The 22,802-nt window shown below is 32.8% G+C and overlaps 2 protein-coding genes and 1 non-coding gene across 3 annotated transcripts; all 3 read right to left on the bottom strand.

The window, feature by feature from the left end:
* Positions 1-1,140: 1,140 nt before the first annotated feature.
* Positions 1,141-4,559, bottom strand: LOC114417150 (ras-related protein RABA1f-like). Its single transcript, XM_028382255.1, has 2 exons — positions 4,040-4,559; positions 1,141-1,887 (listed from the first exon to the last, which is right to left on the bottom strand). Exons 1-2 carry the CDS (start codon positions 4,258-4,260, stop codon positions 1,455-1,457), a joined length of 654 nt encoding a protein of 217 aa, XP_028238056.1. The 5' UTR covers positions 4,261-4,559; the 3' UTR covers positions 1,141-1,454.
* A 1,371-nt stretch (positions 4,560-5,930) lies between these two features.
* Positions 5,931-15,959, bottom strand: LOC114417149 (GTP-binding protein TypA/BipA homolog). The gene is made up of 19 exons (XM_028382254.1): positions 15,504-15,959; positions 15,322-15,396; positions 14,561-14,711; positions 13,992-14,060; positions 13,717-13,889; positions 13,170-13,307; positions 12,131-12,256; positions 11,567-11,665; positions 11,221-11,341; positions 11,048-11,111; positions 10,168-10,222; positions 9,962-10,086; positions 9,277-9,350; positions 8,707-8,756; positions 8,456-8,542; positions 7,725-7,775; positions 7,568-7,651; positions 6,650-6,700; positions 5,931-6,368 (listed from the first exon to the last, which is right to left on the bottom strand). Exons 1-19 carry the CDS (start codon positions 15,843-15,845, stop codon positions 6,285-6,287), a joined length of 2,019 nt encoding a protein of 672 aa, XP_028238055.1. The 5' UTR covers positions 15,846-15,959; the 3' UTR covers positions 5,931-6,284.
* A 1,139-nt stretch (positions 15,960-17,098) lies between these two features.
* On the bottom strand, positions 17,099-17,171 carry TRNAR-CCU. The gene has a single exon. It is a non-coding gene; the product is annotated as a tRNA-Arg (tRNA).
* Positions 17,172-22,802: the final 5,631 nt, after the last annotated feature.

Here is a 22,802-nt window from a genome sequence, read left to right as displayed (position 1 = left end):
AAAAATAAATACTTTTAGAAAAATGAAAATTTGTTATATAAAAATGTAAGCCATTTAACACTTAAATTAAATCTGTTGTTGATATTGTTTCGTGGTCCATCATTTTGCTAGGAGACTTCAGATTCATTAAACTTATTGTGGAACTGGATTTCTTGGTTGCTGGCAAACGATGAGAAAAAGTTACAGACCTTGCCATTTGGGCTTATCTCTAGTTCAGAATATTGATTCTAATTGCACCTCTCCCTTTTGTTCTTTGCACCAACATTATCTTTTTTATATTTTTGACAAAAAAAAACTTTTTTTTCTGAATATTGAGTTTTGGAATGTACTTTTGAAAACTTGTGATACATTATAGAAACTAGTTACTATAATGTAAACCATTTTATAGAAACCTGTTTTCATAAGATATGCGAAAAGCGAAAAAAAAAAAAAAAAAAAAGCTGCTCAACAAAGACGACATGAGGGAAGCCGATGATGGTATAGAGAGGCCGGCCAAGTACAAAAGTGAGAGAAAAGAGAAGGGCATACTGGGAAATGGCTCCTTGGAAAGGTTTCTAGCAGGAGTGGGATTGAAGGGCAGGGGGGGGAGGGGGGTGAGAGGGAAGGGATTGAATGTGAGAACTGAGAGGAAAGAGGTATTTTTGGAATATAAAAAAAAAACTAAAAAAAGGGGTGTGAAGAACCAAAAAGGAGATACACAAAGAAATGTCTATTCAACATCTTCTACAAAGTGATGGGACTGTTGTGGTGACCCATTCTGTAATCAAACAAATTCTGCTGATCACCTAGCATGGTCATTCCATCTTCAGATTGTGTGGTTCTAGAATTCCCATTGTATTTTGATGCAATAGTTTTTGTTTCTTCCCTTTAGCTGAGGCTAATTAGATATTAATAAATTAGCTGAAAAATAGGAGTGCTTCAAGCTGTGTAATTTCTTGCAATCCTTTTCCTGTGTACTGAGCACTGTATTTGTGCAAGTATTGCAATTGCAATGAGTAGCTTCTACCAACAAGCTAAACATTATTTATTTTATCAAGTTAATGGCTCCTCATATAGTCATATGCCAAAAAAACACTTCCACGATTGAATAATACTTCCTACCTATCAAAGAATTTTTCTTGTTTCAGTGGAATGCAAAACTTAATGAAGAATGATGAGATAGTAACTTCTGATCAATCTGAGAACCAAATATCACTTTCACTCAATACAAACAGTAAATTTTGTATATCTAAGGACGACAAGACATCATTCCTATGACCAAACAATGCTTACATGAAAAGAAAAGAAAAGGAAAAAAAGAGAAAACAATTAACTTGCCAAGATATATGTGGGGAAAATTACATAAAAAGAGAAGGCTAGGTATTAAAATATTTCACTAGGACCCCAAAATGTTGAGAATTGGTGGGATCATGCACATATAGATATTCTGTTCTGCTGCAAAAGGGCATGTGAAACTATGCAGAGCAGCATCCAGACTTTTTAACAGCTGAGACATCATCCCTACTTCCAACATTGATGGTCTGCCCCTTAGGCAAGGCTGCAGGGTCATCTCCGATCTCAAGAGTCTTCCTGCTAACAACGCGATATATCTGAGTGAGCACTTCGGTGAAGGCGTTATCGACATTCAAGGACTCCAGAGCAGATGTTTCCATGAAGAACGTGTTTTCTCTCTCGGCAAACGCCTTGGCATCGTTGGTGGCCACTGCACGCAAGTGACGAAGATCCGCCTTGTTCCCCACAAGCATGATTACAATGTTGGCATCTGTGTGATCGCGAAGCTCCTTTAACCATCTCTCCACGTTTTCAAAAGTCACATGTCTGGTAACATCATACACAAGCAGTGCACCAACAGCTCCTCTGTAATATGCACTTGTGATTGCGCGATATCTGTGTAGCAAATAACAAGCATCAGACTGATATATACACAGCATTATGGGAAACATATAATGTATCTAGTTATAATTAGCAAGTAATGACCATGTCACAGACCAAAAATCATTGCAAGTCTAGACTTCAAAGTAAAGCTAAGTTAAGAATAAGATCATTGTAGAGTGAATCCATGTTTTAGTCCTTCAAACTCAAAGATACAATAGTCATTACTTCAGTTTTTGAAAGAACTTTGACATTTAATCCCTTCTCAATAAAGTGATATCAAAATCACCCACCTGTGTACAAACTGAGATTGCAGGATTAGATTGGTGTCAGTTTCTATAGTTAATGAACTAAATTGATGTTGACTTTGTATGATTGAGGAACTAAATTGATATTAATTTCTATGATTAAGGGCCTAAATTAATGTCAATGTTTTTGTAGGGACCACATTGATATCACTTTTGAAGGTTTGGTGATTGTTGCTATATTTGATACAGCCCAAACTAGCTCTTTTCCACTATTATTGTGTTGTACTATTTTGTGCATGTGTATAGTATACTACTCTCATTGGCAAAAGAAACCTAACCAAAGCATCACATTAAATCACACTCCTAAATAGAAATAACCATCCTTGTCAGTAACACTTCACACAGCTACCATTCCACCTCATTAAACATTTATCATAAATGTGAAACAATAATCATATTTTAGATTTAACTAGTCACCCACTCAAATATCAGCATCATTCCATTTCAAATAAGTGCCTGACATGAACAATATATAAAGCAAGCCAAACTTGAGAAGTCATGTAGACCTGTCATTTTCCCAGCATATTTATAAAAGGACACACCGTTAAAAATAAAGAATTGACTCTTCTGAAGTAAGCAAAGGTAAAGTCAATTCGATAAAAAAAAAATGAGAAAATCAACGGTTAATATGCTAACACAAACATGTTTTGTTATGCATGCACACGTAACATGAACCTTTAATTTTCTTATTAAATAACCAATATCACTTACTTTACCTTCTATAGTGAATTACTCACTTTAGAGTAGTCAGATCCAAGAAAGAAATGAAGATTTTGCAAAAATCAATGGATCTGGAAGCAATAGACATTGGTCACACTCATCAATTATTTCACAAAAGCGTTTATACTCTAAACTTCGAAGCCACAACAAAGGGAAAACAAAAGTCTTCGATCCATTTTATTACTTTAGAGATTCATCAATTTTATCAATTGCGCAACATGCATCCATAATGCCATAAATAGCAACATTAACCGTACAATTATCAACCCCATCCGAGAAAAATGTGAATCACATTCTCCATCCTACAAAAAAAAAAAAACCCGAATGCACAATCCCATGTTTGCATTCTAATAAAAGAGCCAAAAAAAAAAAAAAACAAAGAACATTGTCTATTGTTCCATATCCTAGTCACCCAGATCAAAAGCAAGAACCCCACAACCGACAAAAAACAATTGATATCAAACTGCCTCTATCATTCATCATTAGCATATCAAAATCCCACACCAAAAAAAGAAAAAGAAAAAAAAACACATTAATCTATAATCAAACCCCACAAAACATTGGTCCACAATATGCATTCCCAAATCAACAAACAACCAACCATACATACACCTTTCTTTCCCAGGGTGGAAAAAAAATAACCAAAAGAAAAAAAATGAAATTTAAATTGAAGAAGAAAAAATAAAAACTGTTACTAAAACTCAATTTCTCTTTATTTTTCTTTCACTTTTTCTGCGTTTAAGGTCAAGAAGAATTATCTTTATCAGTATAATTTACTTTCCCCCGTTTAAATCCGAAAAAAAACAGATACCAAAATAGAAATCTGAGATGAAATGAGATTTTTTTGTTTTGTCCCACGTAGATAATTTCTGATTGAGTCATGGTTAGATAAATACTAAATATGGACACATTTTCCAACAAAGATTCCAACTTTTTTGTTTCATGACGTTGTAAAAGATATTTTTTCCCTTCTCTTACACCCAACCCAGTTGGTGTGAGATGAAAAATAAGATGAGTCTGAGATGAAAAGAAGAAGGTAATGGAAAGAAGACGTGGCGGATTCAAATCTCCCACTAATAAAAACTAACTACTTTATAAAAATAAAAAAAACAATGAAAGAAGAGAGAAAAAGAAAGAACCTTTCTTGGCCAGCAGTGTCCCAAATTTGCGCCTTGACGATCTTGTCATCGACGTGGATGCTGCGGGTGGCGAATTCGACGCCAATGGTGGATTTGGATTCCAAGCTGAATTCGTTCTTCGTGAATCGAGACAAGAGGTTCGATTTTCCAACGCCCGAGTCTCCGATCAACACCACCTTGAACAAGTAGTCGTAATCATCGTCCGCTCTGTACGCACCCATCTTCCTCTCTTCCTTCCCACGCGATCGAAAGGTTCAAAAGATTCTAACTTGACCGTTTTTTCTTTAATTCTTTTGTGGGAATTCAATTGGGTCTGTCGTAGTGCTGCATATGAACCTTGCAAGTTGTTGCAGCATTGGAAATGAAAAAAGAAAGATTAAGAGAGCGTTGTTGTTGTTGTTATGGAGGGAGAAGCATTCAAAGCTCGAATGATATATCACAGATTCAGATGAAAAAGGAAAACAATCACAACAAGCAAATGAAATGGGTTTGCTTCTTTTTACCGTTTTAACCCTCCTCCATACGTCTTGTGTGTTTTTGGATTGAGAAAATGAAGGGAAAACCCTTCAAAATTAACTTCTTTTTTTGTTTGGGGGTAGATTTAACTGGTTGATAATTTAATATAACTATTTAAATTATTTTGATGGTAAATTTTAATTCTTATTTTGATATAATATTTAAATAATTTTGATTTAAATAAACATCGACTTAAATAAGTAGTCAATAACTTAATCCATTTCCCTAAGTATTATCTTTGTTACACTCATCCAAAAATTGTTCACAAAAAGTTATTCTTCTTCATTTTAGGCGAAAATATTTTTAAAAAAATTGACTTATTAATTAATGAGATTTTTCTTATCCATGTTCCTTTCATAACAATGATTTCTTTTTATAATAAGAATTAAAGACTGTACTAGGAGAAACTCACAATCTTTCTTCAATCAAACAAAACATTAGTTGTTAAAAACAAGTTTGTTTTGTGTTTATGGCTCAGTTTTATTATTTTATATATAGCCAGATTAAAATTCTACAACCATATGCTGTAATTGATAAAAAAAAAAAATTAAGAAAGGTTAGAAGTGTAATTGTGAAACATTGAAACATTTAAGTTTTGCTTACCAAATATCATTATTACAAGCCAAAATAGGCGAATATTTCGTGGAGCTAGAAAACCATCGTATCCTTGTGATATAAATGAAATAGTACGTACCATTATACCTTTCTCATGTCGTTGGCTAGTTAGCTTGGAATTTAAATTCTATTGTTCAATGCTAATTGATCATATCATCATAATCGAATCAACTGTTCATGGTTTACTCTAGACTGCAAAAATATCCTAGTCAATGATGTGAACCTCGAAACAACTTGTGAGTCTAGGTTTCTCAACGTCACTTCCGTTTTGCAATATTGATTTTATTATAACTAAATTTGAAATAAAGTAATTTATACTACTTAAAAAAATGTTTCAAAAATAAAGAAACAACTCGTGAACACATTGTCAACTAAAGTTTATTAAAATCATAAACTTGTACGAATATTTAATAAATATCACATATAATTTACTTTGTTTTCAATAAATATTTCACAACTTTCTTTAAGGACTCACGCTTGCAGTAACGTGGTTTTGAATTTCTAACCTGACTGCTATAATTAATATTGGAAGTTCATTTATGTGATCAATGAACACATAACACACAAAGCATTGATGCATATGACCCTCATGCAAAACTCGAGAAAAAGTCACAAACCAATAAAGAAATTCACTTTTGTTTTAAGGAGACATTGTAGACTTGGAAAAAAGTGATTTTGACAGATATCAAAATCCATGGCGTCAAAGCCGACCACAACAAGGACAAGTAATTTTTTATTTTTGAGGAGACAACGCAAAGACTGGTAAAAGGAAATGTCAAAGTAAACCATTAACTCGTGAGAAAATACAATGCCCTTTCAGAGCAGTTATAGTTTAATCTTTTCAACAAACGGTTTTTTGATATTACATCACAATGAGCAACGTGTTCCATTGCTAATTAATTATTAATCGCCCCTTAGAAAATACAAAATTGAGTTGCCTTATCAGTATCACTACCAAAGAATATTTCTTCCTGCTACTTGAATTATGGCAGAACCTGGTAAGAAAAAAATTGCTTGTAATGACTATACCATACACTGATTAAATTAATTTTACAAAATTTAATCGAGGATAACTCCTCATTCCTCTGGCCTTTTACTTTTGGCTTTGTCCTCTTCATTCCTTTGGCTTTTTACTCATGGCTTTACGCTTGTTAACATCAAGGTATTTCTTCCTCAAACGGATGGATTTTGGTGTAACCTTCATGAGAACAAAAGAAAACGTAAGAGAAATATATGACAGTGAGAACAATCAAGAAATATTATTGTGGTCAAACGAATATCACCCATATAAGTCAGTTATAACTTATAAGCACTATCAATGCAGCATATATATGTTAAAACTTGAAAAAATCAAAAAAAGAAAATATAGATAAATATTATTGGGTTTTGGGAATGGGATGAAGCACCCCTACCTCTTTTCATCAAAAGATATCAGGGAAAAATTTGTACAGCGATAATAAATTGCATGCGGAAACTTACCTCAATAAGTTCATCGGAAGCTACATACCCTATAGCTTCTTCAAGTGTCATCTGCAACCAAACCACCATCAATTGTAAGTAAAACATGTTACATGTTAAGCCCAAGAACTATCACAAAATTGCTGGTTTCTCACTAACTATTTTTCAATTGCATACTAAATATTTCATACAGCCTCAGTAATGCCAGGTCTAAAAAATACAACTTGCTAGGTTTCCTTGAGAGATTTTGCCATAAATTCACGGTGGAATCCAAGAAACGAAAGGCCGGAGTGTATTGAAAATTGATGGTTTGCTATTTCACCATTTGACATCAGACTTCAAAATCATTCCAAGCTTCATTAGTTTTCGTATTTGAAAACCACACGGTGTGATAAAGAAAATTAAGAAAATATTTTCGTTGTTCAGTCAGTAAAATATTTAATTGAATTTTGAAGTGAGAAAGCAGTTGTAATATAGTCATACAGAAATAAACCTGATATTTAAAAATGGGTTATATTACTCAGCTGGTCCATGAACAATTTCAGAATTTTCAAGTAGGTCCCTAAACTTTTTTTTTAATTGGATCCTTGATCATGTAATTTTTTCATTGATTCCGTAGGATTTTTAAAACCACCAAAAATTGTCATTTTCAAATGGTGTTAAGCCGTCATAAACTAATCTCAGGGACCTACTATTTTAGTTTAGAGACCTACTTGAAAATTCCAAAATATTTTAGGACCAATTGAGTAATTTAATCTTAAAAATATTAGGGCATGTGAACTCCTAACTAGGTCTAATCAAATGATGACAACTCATTGTTGAATATCATATGCATGAATGCATAAAAATCATGAACTCTACTTGGTTATGTAGTTATAAGAATTCTCATATTCCAAAACGAGCAAGATGTAAGCATAATTTTGCCAGAAATACACGTACAAGGCGAGGGGGAGTCAGCTTCACATTATCATCTTTGGTAGCAGCACGGATATTTGTAAGTTCTTTAGCCCTTACAGGATTGACCTGAAATATCAATCTGTCAGCGAGTCACCACCTTTGATATAACACTTACATTCAAACTAAGAATACTTCTTACATCAAGATCTGTATCGCGTGAATGTTCTCCAACAATCATTCCATCATACGCCTGGAAACCAAAAAACAGTTAAGTATATAGACAGCATAAGCTTATATATGCAAAAAAAAAAAACTAGATTCACATTGTTAGCAAAAAAATACCACGTGTTTTTTGGGAATAAATTTAAGCCTCAATCCAAGGTCAAAATGTTTAGCCACAATTTGAGAATAAAATACCAACGTGCTTTTGGGAAGAAAAATCATAGCTAGATTGATAGCAAACAATTCTTTTGCGGTAAAATCCTCTTCTAAATTTATCTTTAGGAGTTCCAAACTCTCTAGATAAAAAGGCAATACAGAAAACATTTCAAACTAAATGGACTCGAGCAATTAATGCAATGTAGTGAATAAATATCATAATATCATATAATTCCTCATTCAGATAAATTGTAACTAAGTATGGGAAAGAAAAACATGTGGACACAATGCTTGCTGGCAAAAATTCATCTTGAATAAATGTGTAGAATGAACTCATCATCAACCCATAGTAGGCAACAAAGAGGTAACAGAGACTTTTTTTAGGGGAATGAGGATCATTAAAAAAATGAAAATTGCAATGGAGACATTAGCAGCATATAATATTTGCTTTACAAAGATAAGAACTTCAGATTAGTAGTCAAGACCCAAAAGGAAGTCATTATTAGTTTATTACATATAATACATGAAAAACAATAGATGCAAAGTTCTAACCTCCATTCCAGGAGTTACAAAAAGAGTCCCTCGAGCTTCTAAGCTCATCAATGCATGAGCTGTGATTGTACCAAAACCCATTGAAACCTGTTCAATTAAGCAAACAGCATTGGGTAACCACAAGAAATAAAACCGCACTCAAAACAAGCTTAATTATTTGAAGCACAGAAGTATATCATGTGAGAAGTAGCTTAGGGTAACTTAATTATTTTTAAGCACTTTTAAGTAAGGACAACAGCCGTCAAACATACCAGTACTCCTTTCCTGACATTGCCAAGCGGGCCTCGAAATTTTTCATATGCTGCAACATTACAATAAAATGCAATTATAAAAAAATAATTAAAAAAGACATCTGACACTAAACTAAGCAGAATATCAAGAGGGAAAGGCTCAAACAAAGTGTGGAAGGTTGGTAAAAATAAGCAAGCATAAATCTCTGCTAACATAAAATAAGCAAAACTTCATGAGGGCAATTAAACAACATGATTTGCAGAACATATAGCAAACGAATTGAAAATTGGCATGGCCTCAAAATTTTTCATATGCTGCAACATTACAATAAAATGCAATTATAGAAAAAATAATTAAAAAAGACATCTGACACTAAACTAAGCAGAATAGCAAGAGGGAAAGGCTCAAACAAAGTGTGGAAGGTTGGTAAAAATAAGCAAGCATAAATCTCAGCTAACATAAAATAAGCAAAACTTCATGAGTGCAATTAAACAACATGATTTGCAGAACATATAGCAAACGAATTGAAAATTGGCATCATTACATGCCAGTTGGAAGAAAAAGATTATTTTTAAGCAGATAATGCATACCATGGAAAGCACGATGCATGAATCCAGTTCCACGTGTGTCACTGCTGAACACACTCCTGTACCCGACCAGGCCCCTGAACAAACAGCATTAATGAAGTTACTAAATTCCTTGCATCCTTCATAAGATCAGATTTCACTAGAACCATAATGCCAAAGTTATATCTCCATGGATGATGATATAAGATATATTAATGAATATCCATGAAAAGAATTCTAGCTCTGTGGGATCCAACTACAGTATGGAAGCAACCAGAAATTTGGATGATGTATTAGTGAGTTATGCCTTCTGGATTCAATCACGCTACCAAAAGCTATTTTTGAGAGATATAAAAACTACAGAAAAATTGCAATTGAGTGTTAAACTGATGTTGATAAATTGAAAGGCACTTACTTAGAGATTATTCTCTTGTTTCTCTTTCCTGATCGTCTAGGAGCAAGGTTATTTTAAAAAGCCACTACCACTAGGATGGAAAGAGGTTAACATCACCCTCCAAAACGGGCAAAGGATAATAAGAAACAAAAAACCTACGAATGTGATTTCTTCAAAACCATGCATCTACAGTATTCCCATTAAATAGATGTATATTTTGCCTATGATAATACAATATCAAAATTAGTACCAATTAAGTGCTGGGAGGGAAAACAAAGATAAATTCAATATAGAGAGAAAGATAATCAAGCTAACCTTGATGGACAAGTCAAACACAATCTAGTTCGACCAACAGTTCCTGAAACAGGACCCATGTCTGTAACCTCTGCTCGTCTATGAGACAAGGCCTCCATTATCAAGCCAACATGCTCATCATTTACCTGGAATAGATTCATTATGATGTTAGAAGTCCAAACTCTTGGACAAGCAAGCATACTATGAAGGACAAGTGGAATTATTACCTCAATTGTAACTTCTTCTACAGGCTCAAGCTTCTGACCGCTTTCAGTTTTATACCTAGTAAATCCATAGAAATGTTCATTAAACCAGTATACAAATAAAACAGAAAATGAAAAAAGGTAAGTGAGCTCAAACTCAAAGAATGCATAATATATCATTTCAAAATCAGAACCACTGAACCACCAAACATTATAAAAGAATTTGCCAGATCAAACATCTAGAATGGGTAGACCTTACAAGAACAATTAGACGAGAAGAAAGTTTCATGCAGAATTAATGTACAGAATGCAAAAACAAAAGACAAGCCTTCAAAACCTATGGTCAGAGACACTACGCTTATTGAATGTTATTCATGAACTTCAGTATTTATTATTAGAATCATATAGTTTCAGGAGTCTTATTAATATGTTATGTTATCATTGTTATGTAGCAGAATTGTACAAGACCTATCATAGTTTAGTGTTTTGTAAATAGGAGTATTAGGTTAGTGTTTTGTAGGACTTCTATGGTTTCAAAGAAGTCTAGTGTGATATTAGACTTCTATGACCAAGCACTTAAATATTAAATTCTTGTAGTCTCTATTTTTTACAAATAAACTAAGTTTAGTATACGGTAAATGGACATGTGTATTGATCATGATTCAAGCCCAAAGAGCTCTTGCTTGAGGAAGCATATTGGAGATACATAACAGCCTCCACCAAATAGCTTAAGTTTTCTTTGGAGTTTGAAAATTCAAGCTTCCACTAAAACATTTACTCAATATTTAAATAGCATGCCACATCCATAAAATAACCAATAATGCTAGGCAAGCAAAGCTACATAGTGTAAAAAATGATAATGAGGCAAAATATTCAAAGCCTTATTCAGTCCTTGAAAACTCACATTACTTTAGGTGGAGAGACAGATAACTCAAATCCTTCACGTCTCATATTCTCAATTAAAATACCTGTTAATATGATGCCATAATCAGCTGTGTAAGCACGGAAAATCATGGAGTTTTTATATGCATATAATAACAGTGAGGATCATGCAATTTCAAAGAAACAAGAACAAACCCAGCTGTAGCTCTCCTCTTCCCTGAACTTCAAATGATTCTGATAAGCCTGGAAGCACATTTATGGCAAGGTTGGTTTCAGCTTCAGCCATCAATCGGTCACCAATTCTCCCCCCAGTCAACTACGAAAGGTTTAGCATTAGCCTATCTACTCTATAAAATAACCAATAAGTAAAACCATAAAAAACTGTTTATGCAAAAACTAGAGAATGAACCTTCAAAAACAACAAAAGGGTTGTTCTGACTTCTGAGGTGGGATTTGAGAAGCATACCCAACCCAATGTTTTTTACACAAGCAACTGAAGGAGGGAAAAGAAAGTAAGTAAAATATAACAAACACCACTTACATGAGTGCCATCACGGCCAGCCAGTGGGGAGTCGTTTACACCAAAAGTCATGGAAATTGTAGGAGGGTCCAATTCAACTGTGGGCAAAGCAGACATAATCTGGGACATAAAAACATACCCCAGTCATCAATTACATGCTAGAAATGTTCTCAAAATACAAGACATTAAGTTTAAATTAAATTGAATATAAATTTAATAAAATATCAAAAGTTTATCATTCATCTCAACCAGTGAACAAATGGATAATTTATCAGGAAAAATATTCTAAGAAAAAGGGCAATCTGAACACAGTAAATGCCCAGTTACATATCAAAGTAAATTCATAATTAAAACTTTAAATTTGTACAATTAGGTCAGGTTATCTAAGAGTAATTTTCATAAATATTAAGTATAAATAAATTTTATAAACATACTAACCAATTTATATTTATCTATTTATTGGCTTAAAAATATTTTAAAAGGACGTAAAGGCCAAATCAAATGACCGAATGGCCATTTTCAATAAGTTAAATGGCCATAAAAATAAGGATCTAAGCCACATAAATGTAAAGACAAATTAAATACCTCCACAGTTGCCACTGTATGGCCTATTGCTGGACTTGACAGGCCAGCAATTGAAATTATATCACCAGCTCCAGCACAATCAGTTAGAACCATGTTTGTACCCTTCTTTTTCATCAGTTTCACCACCTATAAAATGAAAAATCATATGAAATTGGAGCTGCAAGTAGAAGGTCACAATATCTTAATCTCATAAGGCAATTGCTAATTAACAAACTAAACTAAGCACTTCAACATTTCAGTTCATATACATCTGCTCTACATGTTTAAAACTTACAGATCCTCTTTCATAAACAGTTGATAAAGGACATGATTGATATCTAGACATGAAAATATTAGCCTTTTCACAGACACTGTAACAGTAAATGTTGATATCAAATAAGTGGCAGAGCTTGGTTGGAGTGGAGGGCATCCATGGCCCCCCAATTTTTTTTCTTCCTTTAACGAGTATATGAATTTTTTTATGTATGATACTATAAATAATAAGTATATGTATTTAACATATTTGGCCCCCTCAACATATATTGGCAAGATCCGCCACCACTGATATCAATGATGGATTTACTGTTGATTTTCCTGCTATTCTGGTACAATTCAATGTTAATAATATTTGGATGGAAATATTATACATAAAAAGGCTACTTGCTTAATATACACTTTACTCTAAACCAGTAATAAGGAACTAAGTATGACCAAGTGGCAATAAAACAAGCCCTAGTAAAAATAAATGAAAAAATTATTCACTAATGCTTAAAATATTGTTGTATTCATAAGTTCATTATGTTAAATATTCTAATCATGGATAACATAGACATAAACTTTTAAAATATATACCAAGAACATTACCAAAACCATTTAGTGTGTGTTTGGTTTAGCAAAATCTCACTTTCCAATGCACGTAGAGCCCAATCCTCCTCTCACATTGGATTGGCGCTCAACGTGACGGAACGCCAAATCAAACAGTCTTAGTTGTTATCATTTACCAACCATAGTACCAGTGTATCCATCTGCAATAAAGCTCATAGACCTACAAAGCACAAACCTTTCCATCTTCAATTTTTTCAGCACCAGAATCTTTATTACGTAATCCATGAACCTTGTCACCAACACGAACAACCCCAGAGAATATGCGTCCAGTCAAAATTCGCCCAAGATAGAAATCTTTTTCCATCATTGAAACCTGAAAAGTACTATTAAGCATGGTATTTCACTAATCCCAAGTATACATGCAAAAGAAGTACAAGGAAAAACCAATAATTCAAAGAGCATAAAAGAGAGAAAATGAAACTAGAGCTTCCTAGAGCTATTATGCTTTTAACTCATGGGCTCCTACAATTAATTGTGGCTAGTATTATTTGGATACAGAAGTAGATTTTCCAAGTAATGAACAGGGACCATTTATAATGTTCACAATAGTAAATAGAATTGAGTCATCTGAATCCTCAATAAAATTTGCATTTCATCAAAGAGAAAAGTGCATTGGGAACAAAAGAAAAGAAACACTGCATCAATGACAGAACTTTCCCAAAAGGAAACTTCCCAGACAAGAGACACGTAATAATAAACTCATCGAAATTTTAAATACCAACCAGCATTTGGAAAGGTGCATCAATGTTTGCATTTGGTGGTGGAACATGTCTTACAACGGCATCAAGCAACTGTGACATATTTCTGGCATCAGCAGGAGGATCCTTGGTAAATGTAGTAGACGCCCATCCCTCTTTAGCAGAAGCATAAAGAACAGGAAAGTCTAGTTGCTCCTCTATTCACACAAATAAAATAATAATAAAATTTCAGATAATGGAGTTTACATTACAAAACCATCAAGCATAAATATAATTATCAGATATTTCAATTTCTGTACCTGTAGCACCAAGGTTGGCAAATAAATCAAACACCAGGCTCTCAACTTCATCACATGTCTCCTCACTAACTGTATAAAGAAATAAAAATTACAGGGATTACTCACAACTACAAAAGTTCCCAATCAATAGACGCAAATAAGAAATACATAATCATCAACATAAATTTTATTGGCTTCATTGGTCTTCCTATTATCATCATTTCTCTAATTCAGTCCCCCATTCTTTTTCCTGAATTTGATCTTCCATTATTTAATTGTGTGATGTTTGTTCATCCATTAACTTGACATCCAATATTTAACTAAAATGCTAACTAGTAACAATCACCCTAATGCGCATTCACATAAGCACATCCACGTCAGCACTCTACTGCCACACCTTCATTTCCATTAAATATTGAATGTCAAATTAATGGATGAATCAAAATTGCAAAATTAAAATGCTGGGAAATCAAATTCGAAAAGAAAATGGAGGGACTAAATTCGAGAAATGATAATAGTAGTAAAGAGACCAAAAGTACAATTAAGGCAACTCTATTGCATGTAACGGCAGAGAATCATGCGATGACTACCTGCAGGTCGGTCTACTTTGTTTAAAAGAAGAATAGGCCGCAACCCGTACTTCAAGGCCTTTGCAAGAACAAATTTCGTTTGTGCAAGTGGACCTTCACCAGCATCAACAACCAAAATCGCTCCCTCAACCATACCAACAACTCGCTCAACCTACTCATCAACCCAAACATAAAAATGATAAAAGCAGCCAGAAAACACTACAACTAGTATACAGTTTCCATGAATTAATAATCACTTAATTACTTCAAAATCCACACTAACAAAACAAATAAAAAACGAAAGGCAATTTTTAACATTTTTTCCAAGTAAAAGAAAAACTTTCCAATTTTGCAATCAAACATGTTATCGGGCCTGTTTAAATAAACTTCTCCAAACGTACTTTTTCAAGAAGCACTTCCAGGAAAAGATAATAAGAAAAAAAAATGAAATGAGCTTCTTCATAAGCTAAAATTAGCATATGTTTATATAAGCTAATCTGTAAAAGTTTTTTCATATAATTTCTCTATAAGATGATTTTTAACATATGCATAAGCTAATTTTAGCTTAACTTTTGGAAAAGCTCATTTCTTTATTTTCTTCTCTTATTAGGTCGGTTGGAGATATAAGGTTGGTTGGGTGATTAAGAAAGAAAGGAAAGAGGGAAAGGTCGCTCGTTCAATCCTGCTGCTAACAAAAACTAACAAATTAACAATTTATTTCCATTTGTTGATAAAAAAAAATAGTTCCAGACTAATTGGAACAATTTCGATGAAAACCTCACCTCACCACCAAAATCGGCGTGCCCGGGAGTATCAACCATGTTCAGCTCATTCTCCTTCCACGAAACAGACGTGACCTGAAAAATTGAAGCATTCATTAGTGCCTTCCGGATTCTCAAAGAAGATCCGATTCGATTGAAAACGAAGCGGAGAGGGTGAAAAGAATTGAAATTAGGGCAGGGACCTTGGAAGAGATGGTGATGCCGCGCTCGCGCTCGAGCGAGATGGAGTCCATGGCGCGCTCGTGGGGGAGGTCGGCGCCGCACTGGCGGAGGAGGCGGTCCATGAGGGTGGTCTTGCCGTGGTCGACATGAGCGATCACGGCCAGGTTGCGGAGGCGGCTGGGGTCGAGGGAGGAGGCGGTGGTTGCTGCGGCAGGGGCAGTGGCGGGAGCGGCGGCGAAGGCGCGTGAGAAGAAGCGCGAGTGGGATAACGGAGGAGAGGGAGAAAAAGAAGAAGAAGAAGAAGAAGAAGAGAAGGATTTTCTGGTGGAGGACCAGAGAGAACGAATAATGGGACCCACCATGGTTTGGTTCTGAGCTAGCTATGCAGATGGCGCAGCAATACCATGGAAAGGGTTTAGCTTTCTTCCCACTTCAACACATGAACTTGGAGGGTTTTAGAAAGTACCAACAAGCTTATGAATATTTTTAATTTATATATATATATATATATATATATATATATATATATATATATATATATATCAGTTTCTATATAAAAAAAATGGATGGTTTTTGTTATTCGGTAGAATAAAATGGATCATTTGATTATTTTTTAATCATTTTAATTAAATAAATAGTGTGTCTGATTTTAATTAATTTATCAGTTTTTTAGTTAATAGTGTTTCTTTGTTTTTAAAATAAAATAAATTTAATTTTGTCATTGATTTTGTTATTTAAAGCCTTTAGAATATTAGTATTTTCTATTTTAAATAATTTACAAATTCTAGAAGTTAAATTTTTTGTAAAATATCTATAATGACCTGTTTGTTTAATCTTATTTTTTTAAAAATTATTTTTAGTAAACATAAGTGGTTTAGTTTATGTCTGCTAGAAAAAATAATAATATATGTTTATGATGTATTTGTCTAAAAAAATCTTATAAAAAACATCTTTTACTTTATAAAAGTTTGTTATTTTAACTTTAAACAAACGGGCTCAATGTAAAAGAAGAATTACAGCATCAACTAAATAAAAAAATAGAAAATTGATTTAATAAAAAAAAACATTTTTGTGAGAAAATGAGAGTCTTTATTAGCCTTTTAGTTTTTCTGGACATCGGACTTACTTACTGCTGTGTTTGGTGAGTAAGAGATAACAAAAAGGGAAGGCATGGAAATAAGAGAAACCAACAAAATGAGTCTATTTGGTATTTATGAAATACAATATTCTATCTATAAATAATTTTATATGATTGATTGGGTTAGCAATTAACATTTTACTTACATCTTATATTATTATATGAACTCATAATTCGTGTGTTTCTTATTTTCAATCAATATATATATATATATCATTCATTATAATACATATTTATTGACCTCAATATTTACCTAACTACTCAAGATGTCTCATCTTTATTTATTTTTTTATTTATCTTCAACTAAACATCTAAAAATTCACTCTATTTTTTACCTATTTTTAGATATGATATTTTTTATTTATTATTTCTCTATGACAACATTAAGAGATGAATATAATCATTTCTTTATCTTAGTGAGATTTATCTAATAAAATAAGTTAAAACAAAATTGAGTAAATTTGTGTTGAAACAAATCGCGCCAGGTAGGGGTCGAACCTACGACCTTCTGCTTAGGAAACAGACGCTCTATCCACTGAGCTACAAGCGCTATTGTTATCCAAGGGTCACAAATATTCTATATAATATATAAGTTCGTGATGTCTCAAAATATAATGTCTCTGCTACTGCTATCATTGACCGGCAAGCCTAAGCATGGAAACCCACGCAATTCACGGTTTTTCTTTAGTAAAAACAAAGAACGAGAGAAAAAAAAAAGAATACAATGTTTATTTTAAAATTTTTTGTCTGAGGTCCCTACTGTTAGTAGAAATCCAATATATGCTTATGTGATCGTTAACTGGACAGGTAGACATGTGACATGTAGTGTCACGTGTAATCTTTGTTTGAGTATGATTATGTGTAGGATTTTTTTTTAAAAAAAAAAAGTAAGAAATGATGTTGTATTATTTTCGTGTTTCTCTATCGTTAGATCTTTTATCTTTTAAAATGATAGTCAATATTTTTTTCTCTCTCTTTTTCTCACTTTTTCCTTCTTTTCCTATTTTGCCCCCTTTATTCTTTCTCCTATCTGTCTCCGTCACCCTTCATCTTCCTCATATCCCACCACTATGTCATCGATGGTGTTTCATTTTTTTCCCAATGGTTGGACTAAATGAAAACAAGCTGGATGAAAGAATAGATATGAACCAACAAAATCTTAACAACAAAATATCAAGCCACAAAATAGAGAAAACAAAAACACCGATTTGAACATATCTCCACAAAAAAACCCAAAATCCAAGCCCACTGTGTTCCCCACTCACTACCATTGGTACACCTCCGAGTTCATCGAAGAAACCAGCATCCTCCACATGGAATCAAAGTGGGGTTTGGGTTTTGGGATGCGAAATAACATGGAAGTATTCATTGGAGGCTAGGGAGTGGAACACCGGAGAAAGTGCAAATTGTCGTCCCCTTCTTCTCCAGAAATGACCATGCACCACCACCACCGTCATAGGGCCCACCGTCCTTGGCGAAACCCAAGCAATGAAACTGCATGATCCCGTTCCCGTCGGGATGCACCGCGTGTTCTCCTCGATGTCGTTGCTCTCAATGAGCCCTGCGGTGGCACGTACCTTCACTGCCTCGCGAAACTCCTCAAATTACGCCATGGTGTGCGACACGGTTTGCACCTTGAAAATTCATCCATGCTTCAAATTTAGGTTTGGTTGTTGATGAAGGATATTTCTAGCTTTGATGTTTCTCCAAAGGTGGCTTGGAGTGGGGTTGTTGTGGTTTTGGGGGTGGTGGTGATGGTGAGGAAGAGGGGTGGTGGAAGAAAGGGGTTGGAGGAGGAGGAGGAAGATGGGTTTGTGCCTATGTTAAATTTAAAGGTGTTTTCTTGCAAGTCGCTTTAGTTGGCAACATGCAGGTTTTCGGAGAAGGTTTGGCATGGAGGGTTTGAGAATGTGTTTCAAGGGGAGTTGAGTGATGCTTCGGTTGTGGTGCTAAAGAGGTTGGAGAGGCCAAGGGGTGGGGAGAAGGAATTTAGGGTTGAGGTGTCCACAACTGTGTTCCAAACACGTCGTTTTTACCTTTTTTTTATAAAAAAAACCAACATGTAATCTCACTCACACAAATATTACACGTGGCAGCACATGTCACATGCCAACATATCCGGTTAACGGTCACATAAGCAGTTAACAATTTCGACTAATGGCAAAAACCTCAGACAAAACTTTAAAAATATTAGAGACCCGATTCAAAGAAAAAAATTATTAGGGATGAAATACAAAAAATGGATATATATCATAAATCAAAAACATATTTAAGCCTATTTTATATTATGTTTAAATATTCACCTACTTTTAAAATAAAAATATCAAAACATAAATCATATACTTAAAAAAATAATTTTAACTGAAGTCAATTTCATTCAAAATAAATGTTACAAACACTCCCAAGTCACATGCTTAATATTTTCATAGTGGTTCTCCAAAATGTGAACTAAACTTAGGATGCTCAAACTATGATTAACCAACCCATCATCATTTTATATTAAATAATTGCACAAATCTTTGCATCACACGGTCATTTTATATTCACATTTTCATCACATAAAGTAAATCAAAACAATAATGAGACAACAATTCTACAGGCATTATTAAATTCGAATTCAAATTCCATCATGACTTGTTTAATTTGCATCTGTGCTTAATCACTCATAAGTACCAATAACAAGCTACTAGATTAGGTCAACATTTATGACATTAAGAACTTATCATTGCAATTTAGGTAGGTTCAATGAAAACACAAGAACTGAATGATTTGAACCTTCTTATGTGATTTGATATTCTAAGTCTTGATAGAGAATCCTCAAAGTCGTGACTATTTATAATCCACATATCATAATCTTGAGTTGAATCTACTTTCATCAAGTAGACAAATTGGAGAACAATATAGTATAGGTTGTAGTACTTATGCTATAAAGTATTCATTAAACAAAATAAATGAAAAACAAAATCCTGGGAAGAAGGATTTGAATGTTACAGGATGGGAATTTAACTTGAACATTGAAATTGCAATTCAACATCTTGAATCATAGGAAAACACAAAGTGTGTTCTTCTTTCCTTTTTTCTTGGACTTAGGTGGTTGCAAAATAACATTCGGATTTCGTTGCGTTTGTTTGATCAATCATTATAAATTCAGGTATTCTTAAAACTCTTATCTAATGTAATGTTTTCTGTTTTGTCAAAAAAAAATATGTTGCTTTGTTGTTTTCTTGGTCATTGTTTCTAATGATTAGCTTTTAGCGTCATCTAATCATGTATTGGTTTGTTTCATTTCCTTTTGAATAACAGTTGTGTTTCACGCTTCTTATAATGCTAATAAATTAAAGGAGAAACATTATTATATATTTTATTTATATAACTCTAGTTTTCTAACGTGGGAGCAAATTAAAGTTAAAGGTAGAATGAAGTTTCTCCGGTTTCCAAGGTGTATAGCACAAACATCACAAACATAAATAGTACTAAAGAAATATTTTTTTATGAATAATCTTTTTTTTATTTATATAAAATCTTTTAAATATTTCTTTTAGGAATTTATACATGATTTTTTTAATTCCTTTCATAAATTTTGTGATAACCTTATTTACAAATGCAATATTTACTTGGGGTATTTTAAGTATAAATCAATGATAACATTAAATATAATTTAAGGATATCATATTTACTTGTCGTAATTAATGTTTTATATTTTTTTGCTATTATGATTGAGTATAAATTTAGCAGTAACAAATCTTTCTCATTTATTTGTATGTCTAGTATTTTTTTTAATTAAATTGATTGACACGATATATTGCAAAAATAATCCCTATTGTGAAAATTGATTTAATTAAAATTGCATAAATTTTGTATGAAATTATTTATGCGAATTGTGTTCAACCCAAAGAAAAATGCAATTTGGCCAAATAATATTTTGTACCTGTGATGATAAATGTGTGACAATTATAAATGTATTTTCATGTGAATATTAGTCCGTCCAAAAAAAGACTATTATTTGATAGAATTTATTGTTAATATTTGATCATTACGTTAAGAGTATCAATTACAAATTAATTTTTCTAGGAATTAATGTTGTGCAAGGTATCTTGTGATGGGTCTGTTCTGCAAAATATTTGCATGTTCTGTTATATATATTTTTATATAACTAAATTATATGTGAAAGTTGTGTAATTTTAAGACCTCCCATTATTATATTAAATTGTCTTGTATTTTTTGGTTAAATTGATTGAAACAACATGTTACCAAAGTAACACCTATTGTGTAAATTGATTTGATTGAATTTACATAGATGTTGCATGGAATTATTCATGCGAATTATGCTCGGCTCGAAGGAAGACACAATTTGGCAGAATAATTACATGCTTGCGATGGTAAACATGTGGCAATTATAAATACTATGATTTTCCATGTGAATAATGAAATGTTCAAAGACAGTCATTATTTGACCGGAGTAATCATCATATAAGTTTTCTATGTGAGCAATGGAGTGTCCAAAGACAACTTTTGTTTGACATGACTTATCATCAATGTTTGATCAATGCATTGAGAGTATCACTTGCAGTTAGTTTTTTTCAATCCAAAGATTGAGGATTAATGGTGCGTTAGGTATCTTGTTTGGGTCTTGAAATTTATTATAAATATTATTTGTGCATTGTATGTTTATTGTTCTCTTCTTTAATTGTTATTGTTGTTGCTACTATGATTTAAATTACTCATATTATTTAAATCTCAAAGTTGTACATATAAAATTTAGAGTTTGAGGGAAGTCAATTGAGAGTTGAAGATATTACATAATTTTTTTTTCTAGAGAAAAAACAAGAGAACAAAATAAGGAATTTCCTTTTTACTTTTGTAGGATGAGGCATATAAAAAAAAGATCTCATTTACACTATTTAGTGTGTAAAAATGGTAAATTTCTCATTTTTTTTGTTTATTTTAAAGTTAATTTAGTTTTGTACCGAATGACGTTAGTAGGTAGATTTTGGTTCTACTACTCACAAAAACATGTTTATACGATGCTACCTATAAAGTTATCCGCCAAGTGATAATGAAAGATTATTCTATGTGAGCGATGATATAAAGTTATAGTTGAAGCTATGAGAACTTTTATGTTGCTTGAAAAGACTCAATTTTATTTGAATTTGGTTGAGACATGTATTGAACTATTTATTAAACCAAATTTTATTTCTAATTTGGATAAATTTAGTTATTTTCGTTAAATTAGAAATAATAAAGTTAGTCTCTCGTGTGATTCAAATGTTACAAGTTATAAGTTCTTTTATGATATTTGAGTGTTCATATTACAAAAAAATTTGGGTGGTACAAAACTTAAAATTAAATGAGAATTTCATTACTTTATAACATAAGCGCTTAAGTCATATCTCTTAATAGAGAATTTGGATACTTCTGTTATTGGAAATTTTGGATCTTTTATATTGTTTGAACCTTATAGTCTATATTGAGTATATAAAGGAAAAATAAACAAACAAAATGGAATTCAGGTGCTGAAAGAAATAAGGATTTCTTAGAACTAATACATGCATATATTTGTGTTCTATGCCTTATGGATTCATGGAATGAACAAATTTATTTTATTATGTTCATAGATGATTCCTCTTTATTTAAATTATGAGAAGTTTTGGTCTCTAGTCATTTAGTCTTTCAAAGGTGAAGTTGAACTTCAACTAAGAAAAAAAAATTAAGGTTGTGAAATGTAACCGTGTGGAATATTATGATATATATGACATAAGGTACAATGTTGGAGTCTCTCATTTGTTTTTCTTCAATAATTGTGAAATTGTTTTACAACATGTAGTGTTAGGCAAACCTAGCATGAACGAAGTTCCATAATGATGAAACTAGACTTGTACAAATATGGTAAGAAGTTTAATTCTTTCCTACCAAAGTCGCTTTGGGGAAAGACATTAAAGAATGTAATTTATATCCTTTTAGGGTACCAAATAAAGTAGTCACTACCTTATAGGTATGAGTCAGGAAAATTACAACATTAGGCATATACACGTTTAAGGATGTTTAGTTGAAGCAATGTCTTATATGTTGCATGAAGGTAATTTGAACTTAAAGATACATAGTTATAAAATTTTTTTGTTACGTTTAAAGCTCTCGCATGTATAATTTTTACAATCCCACTTTAAGATCATGTTTGAGACGT

Source organism: Glycine soja, chromosome 6, assembly GCF_004193775.1.
Source record: "Glycine soja cultivar W05 chromosome 6, ASM419377v2, whole genome shotgun sequence".
Lineage (NCBI taxonomy): Eukaryota > Viridiplantae > Streptophyta > Magnoliopsida > Fabales > Fabaceae > Glycine > Glycine soja.
Note: the sequence above shows the minus strand (reverse complement) of the source record. Positions and strands in the feature narration are given on the sequence as shown.

What these genes read in the sequence shown, in the direction of transcription:
- LOC114417150 (XM_028382255.1), bottom strand. Translation starts at nt 4,260, where the DNA reads ATGGGTGCGTACAGAGCGGACGATGATTACGACTACTTGTTCAAGGTG. An exon ending in GACACTGCTGGCCAAGAAAG is followed by an intron (nt 1,888 to 4,039) that starts GTTCTTTCTTTT and finishes TTTGCTACACAG; the next exon opens with ATATCGCGCAATCACAAGTG.
- LOC114417149 (XM_028382254.1), bottom strand. Translation starts at nt 15,845, where the DNA reads ATGGTGGGTCCCATTATTCGTTCTCTCTGGTCCTCCACCAGAAAATCC. An exon ending in TGCCAACCTTGGTGCTACAG is followed by an intron (nt 13,890 to 13,991) that starts GTACAGAAATTG and finishes TTGTGTGAATAG; the next exon opens with AGGAGCAACTAGACTTTCCT. An exon ending in CTGGCCGTGATGGCACTCAT is followed by an intron (nt 11,342 to 11,566) that starts GTAAGTGGTGTT and finishes AACCTTTCGTAG; the next exon opens with TTGACTGGGGGGAGAATTGG.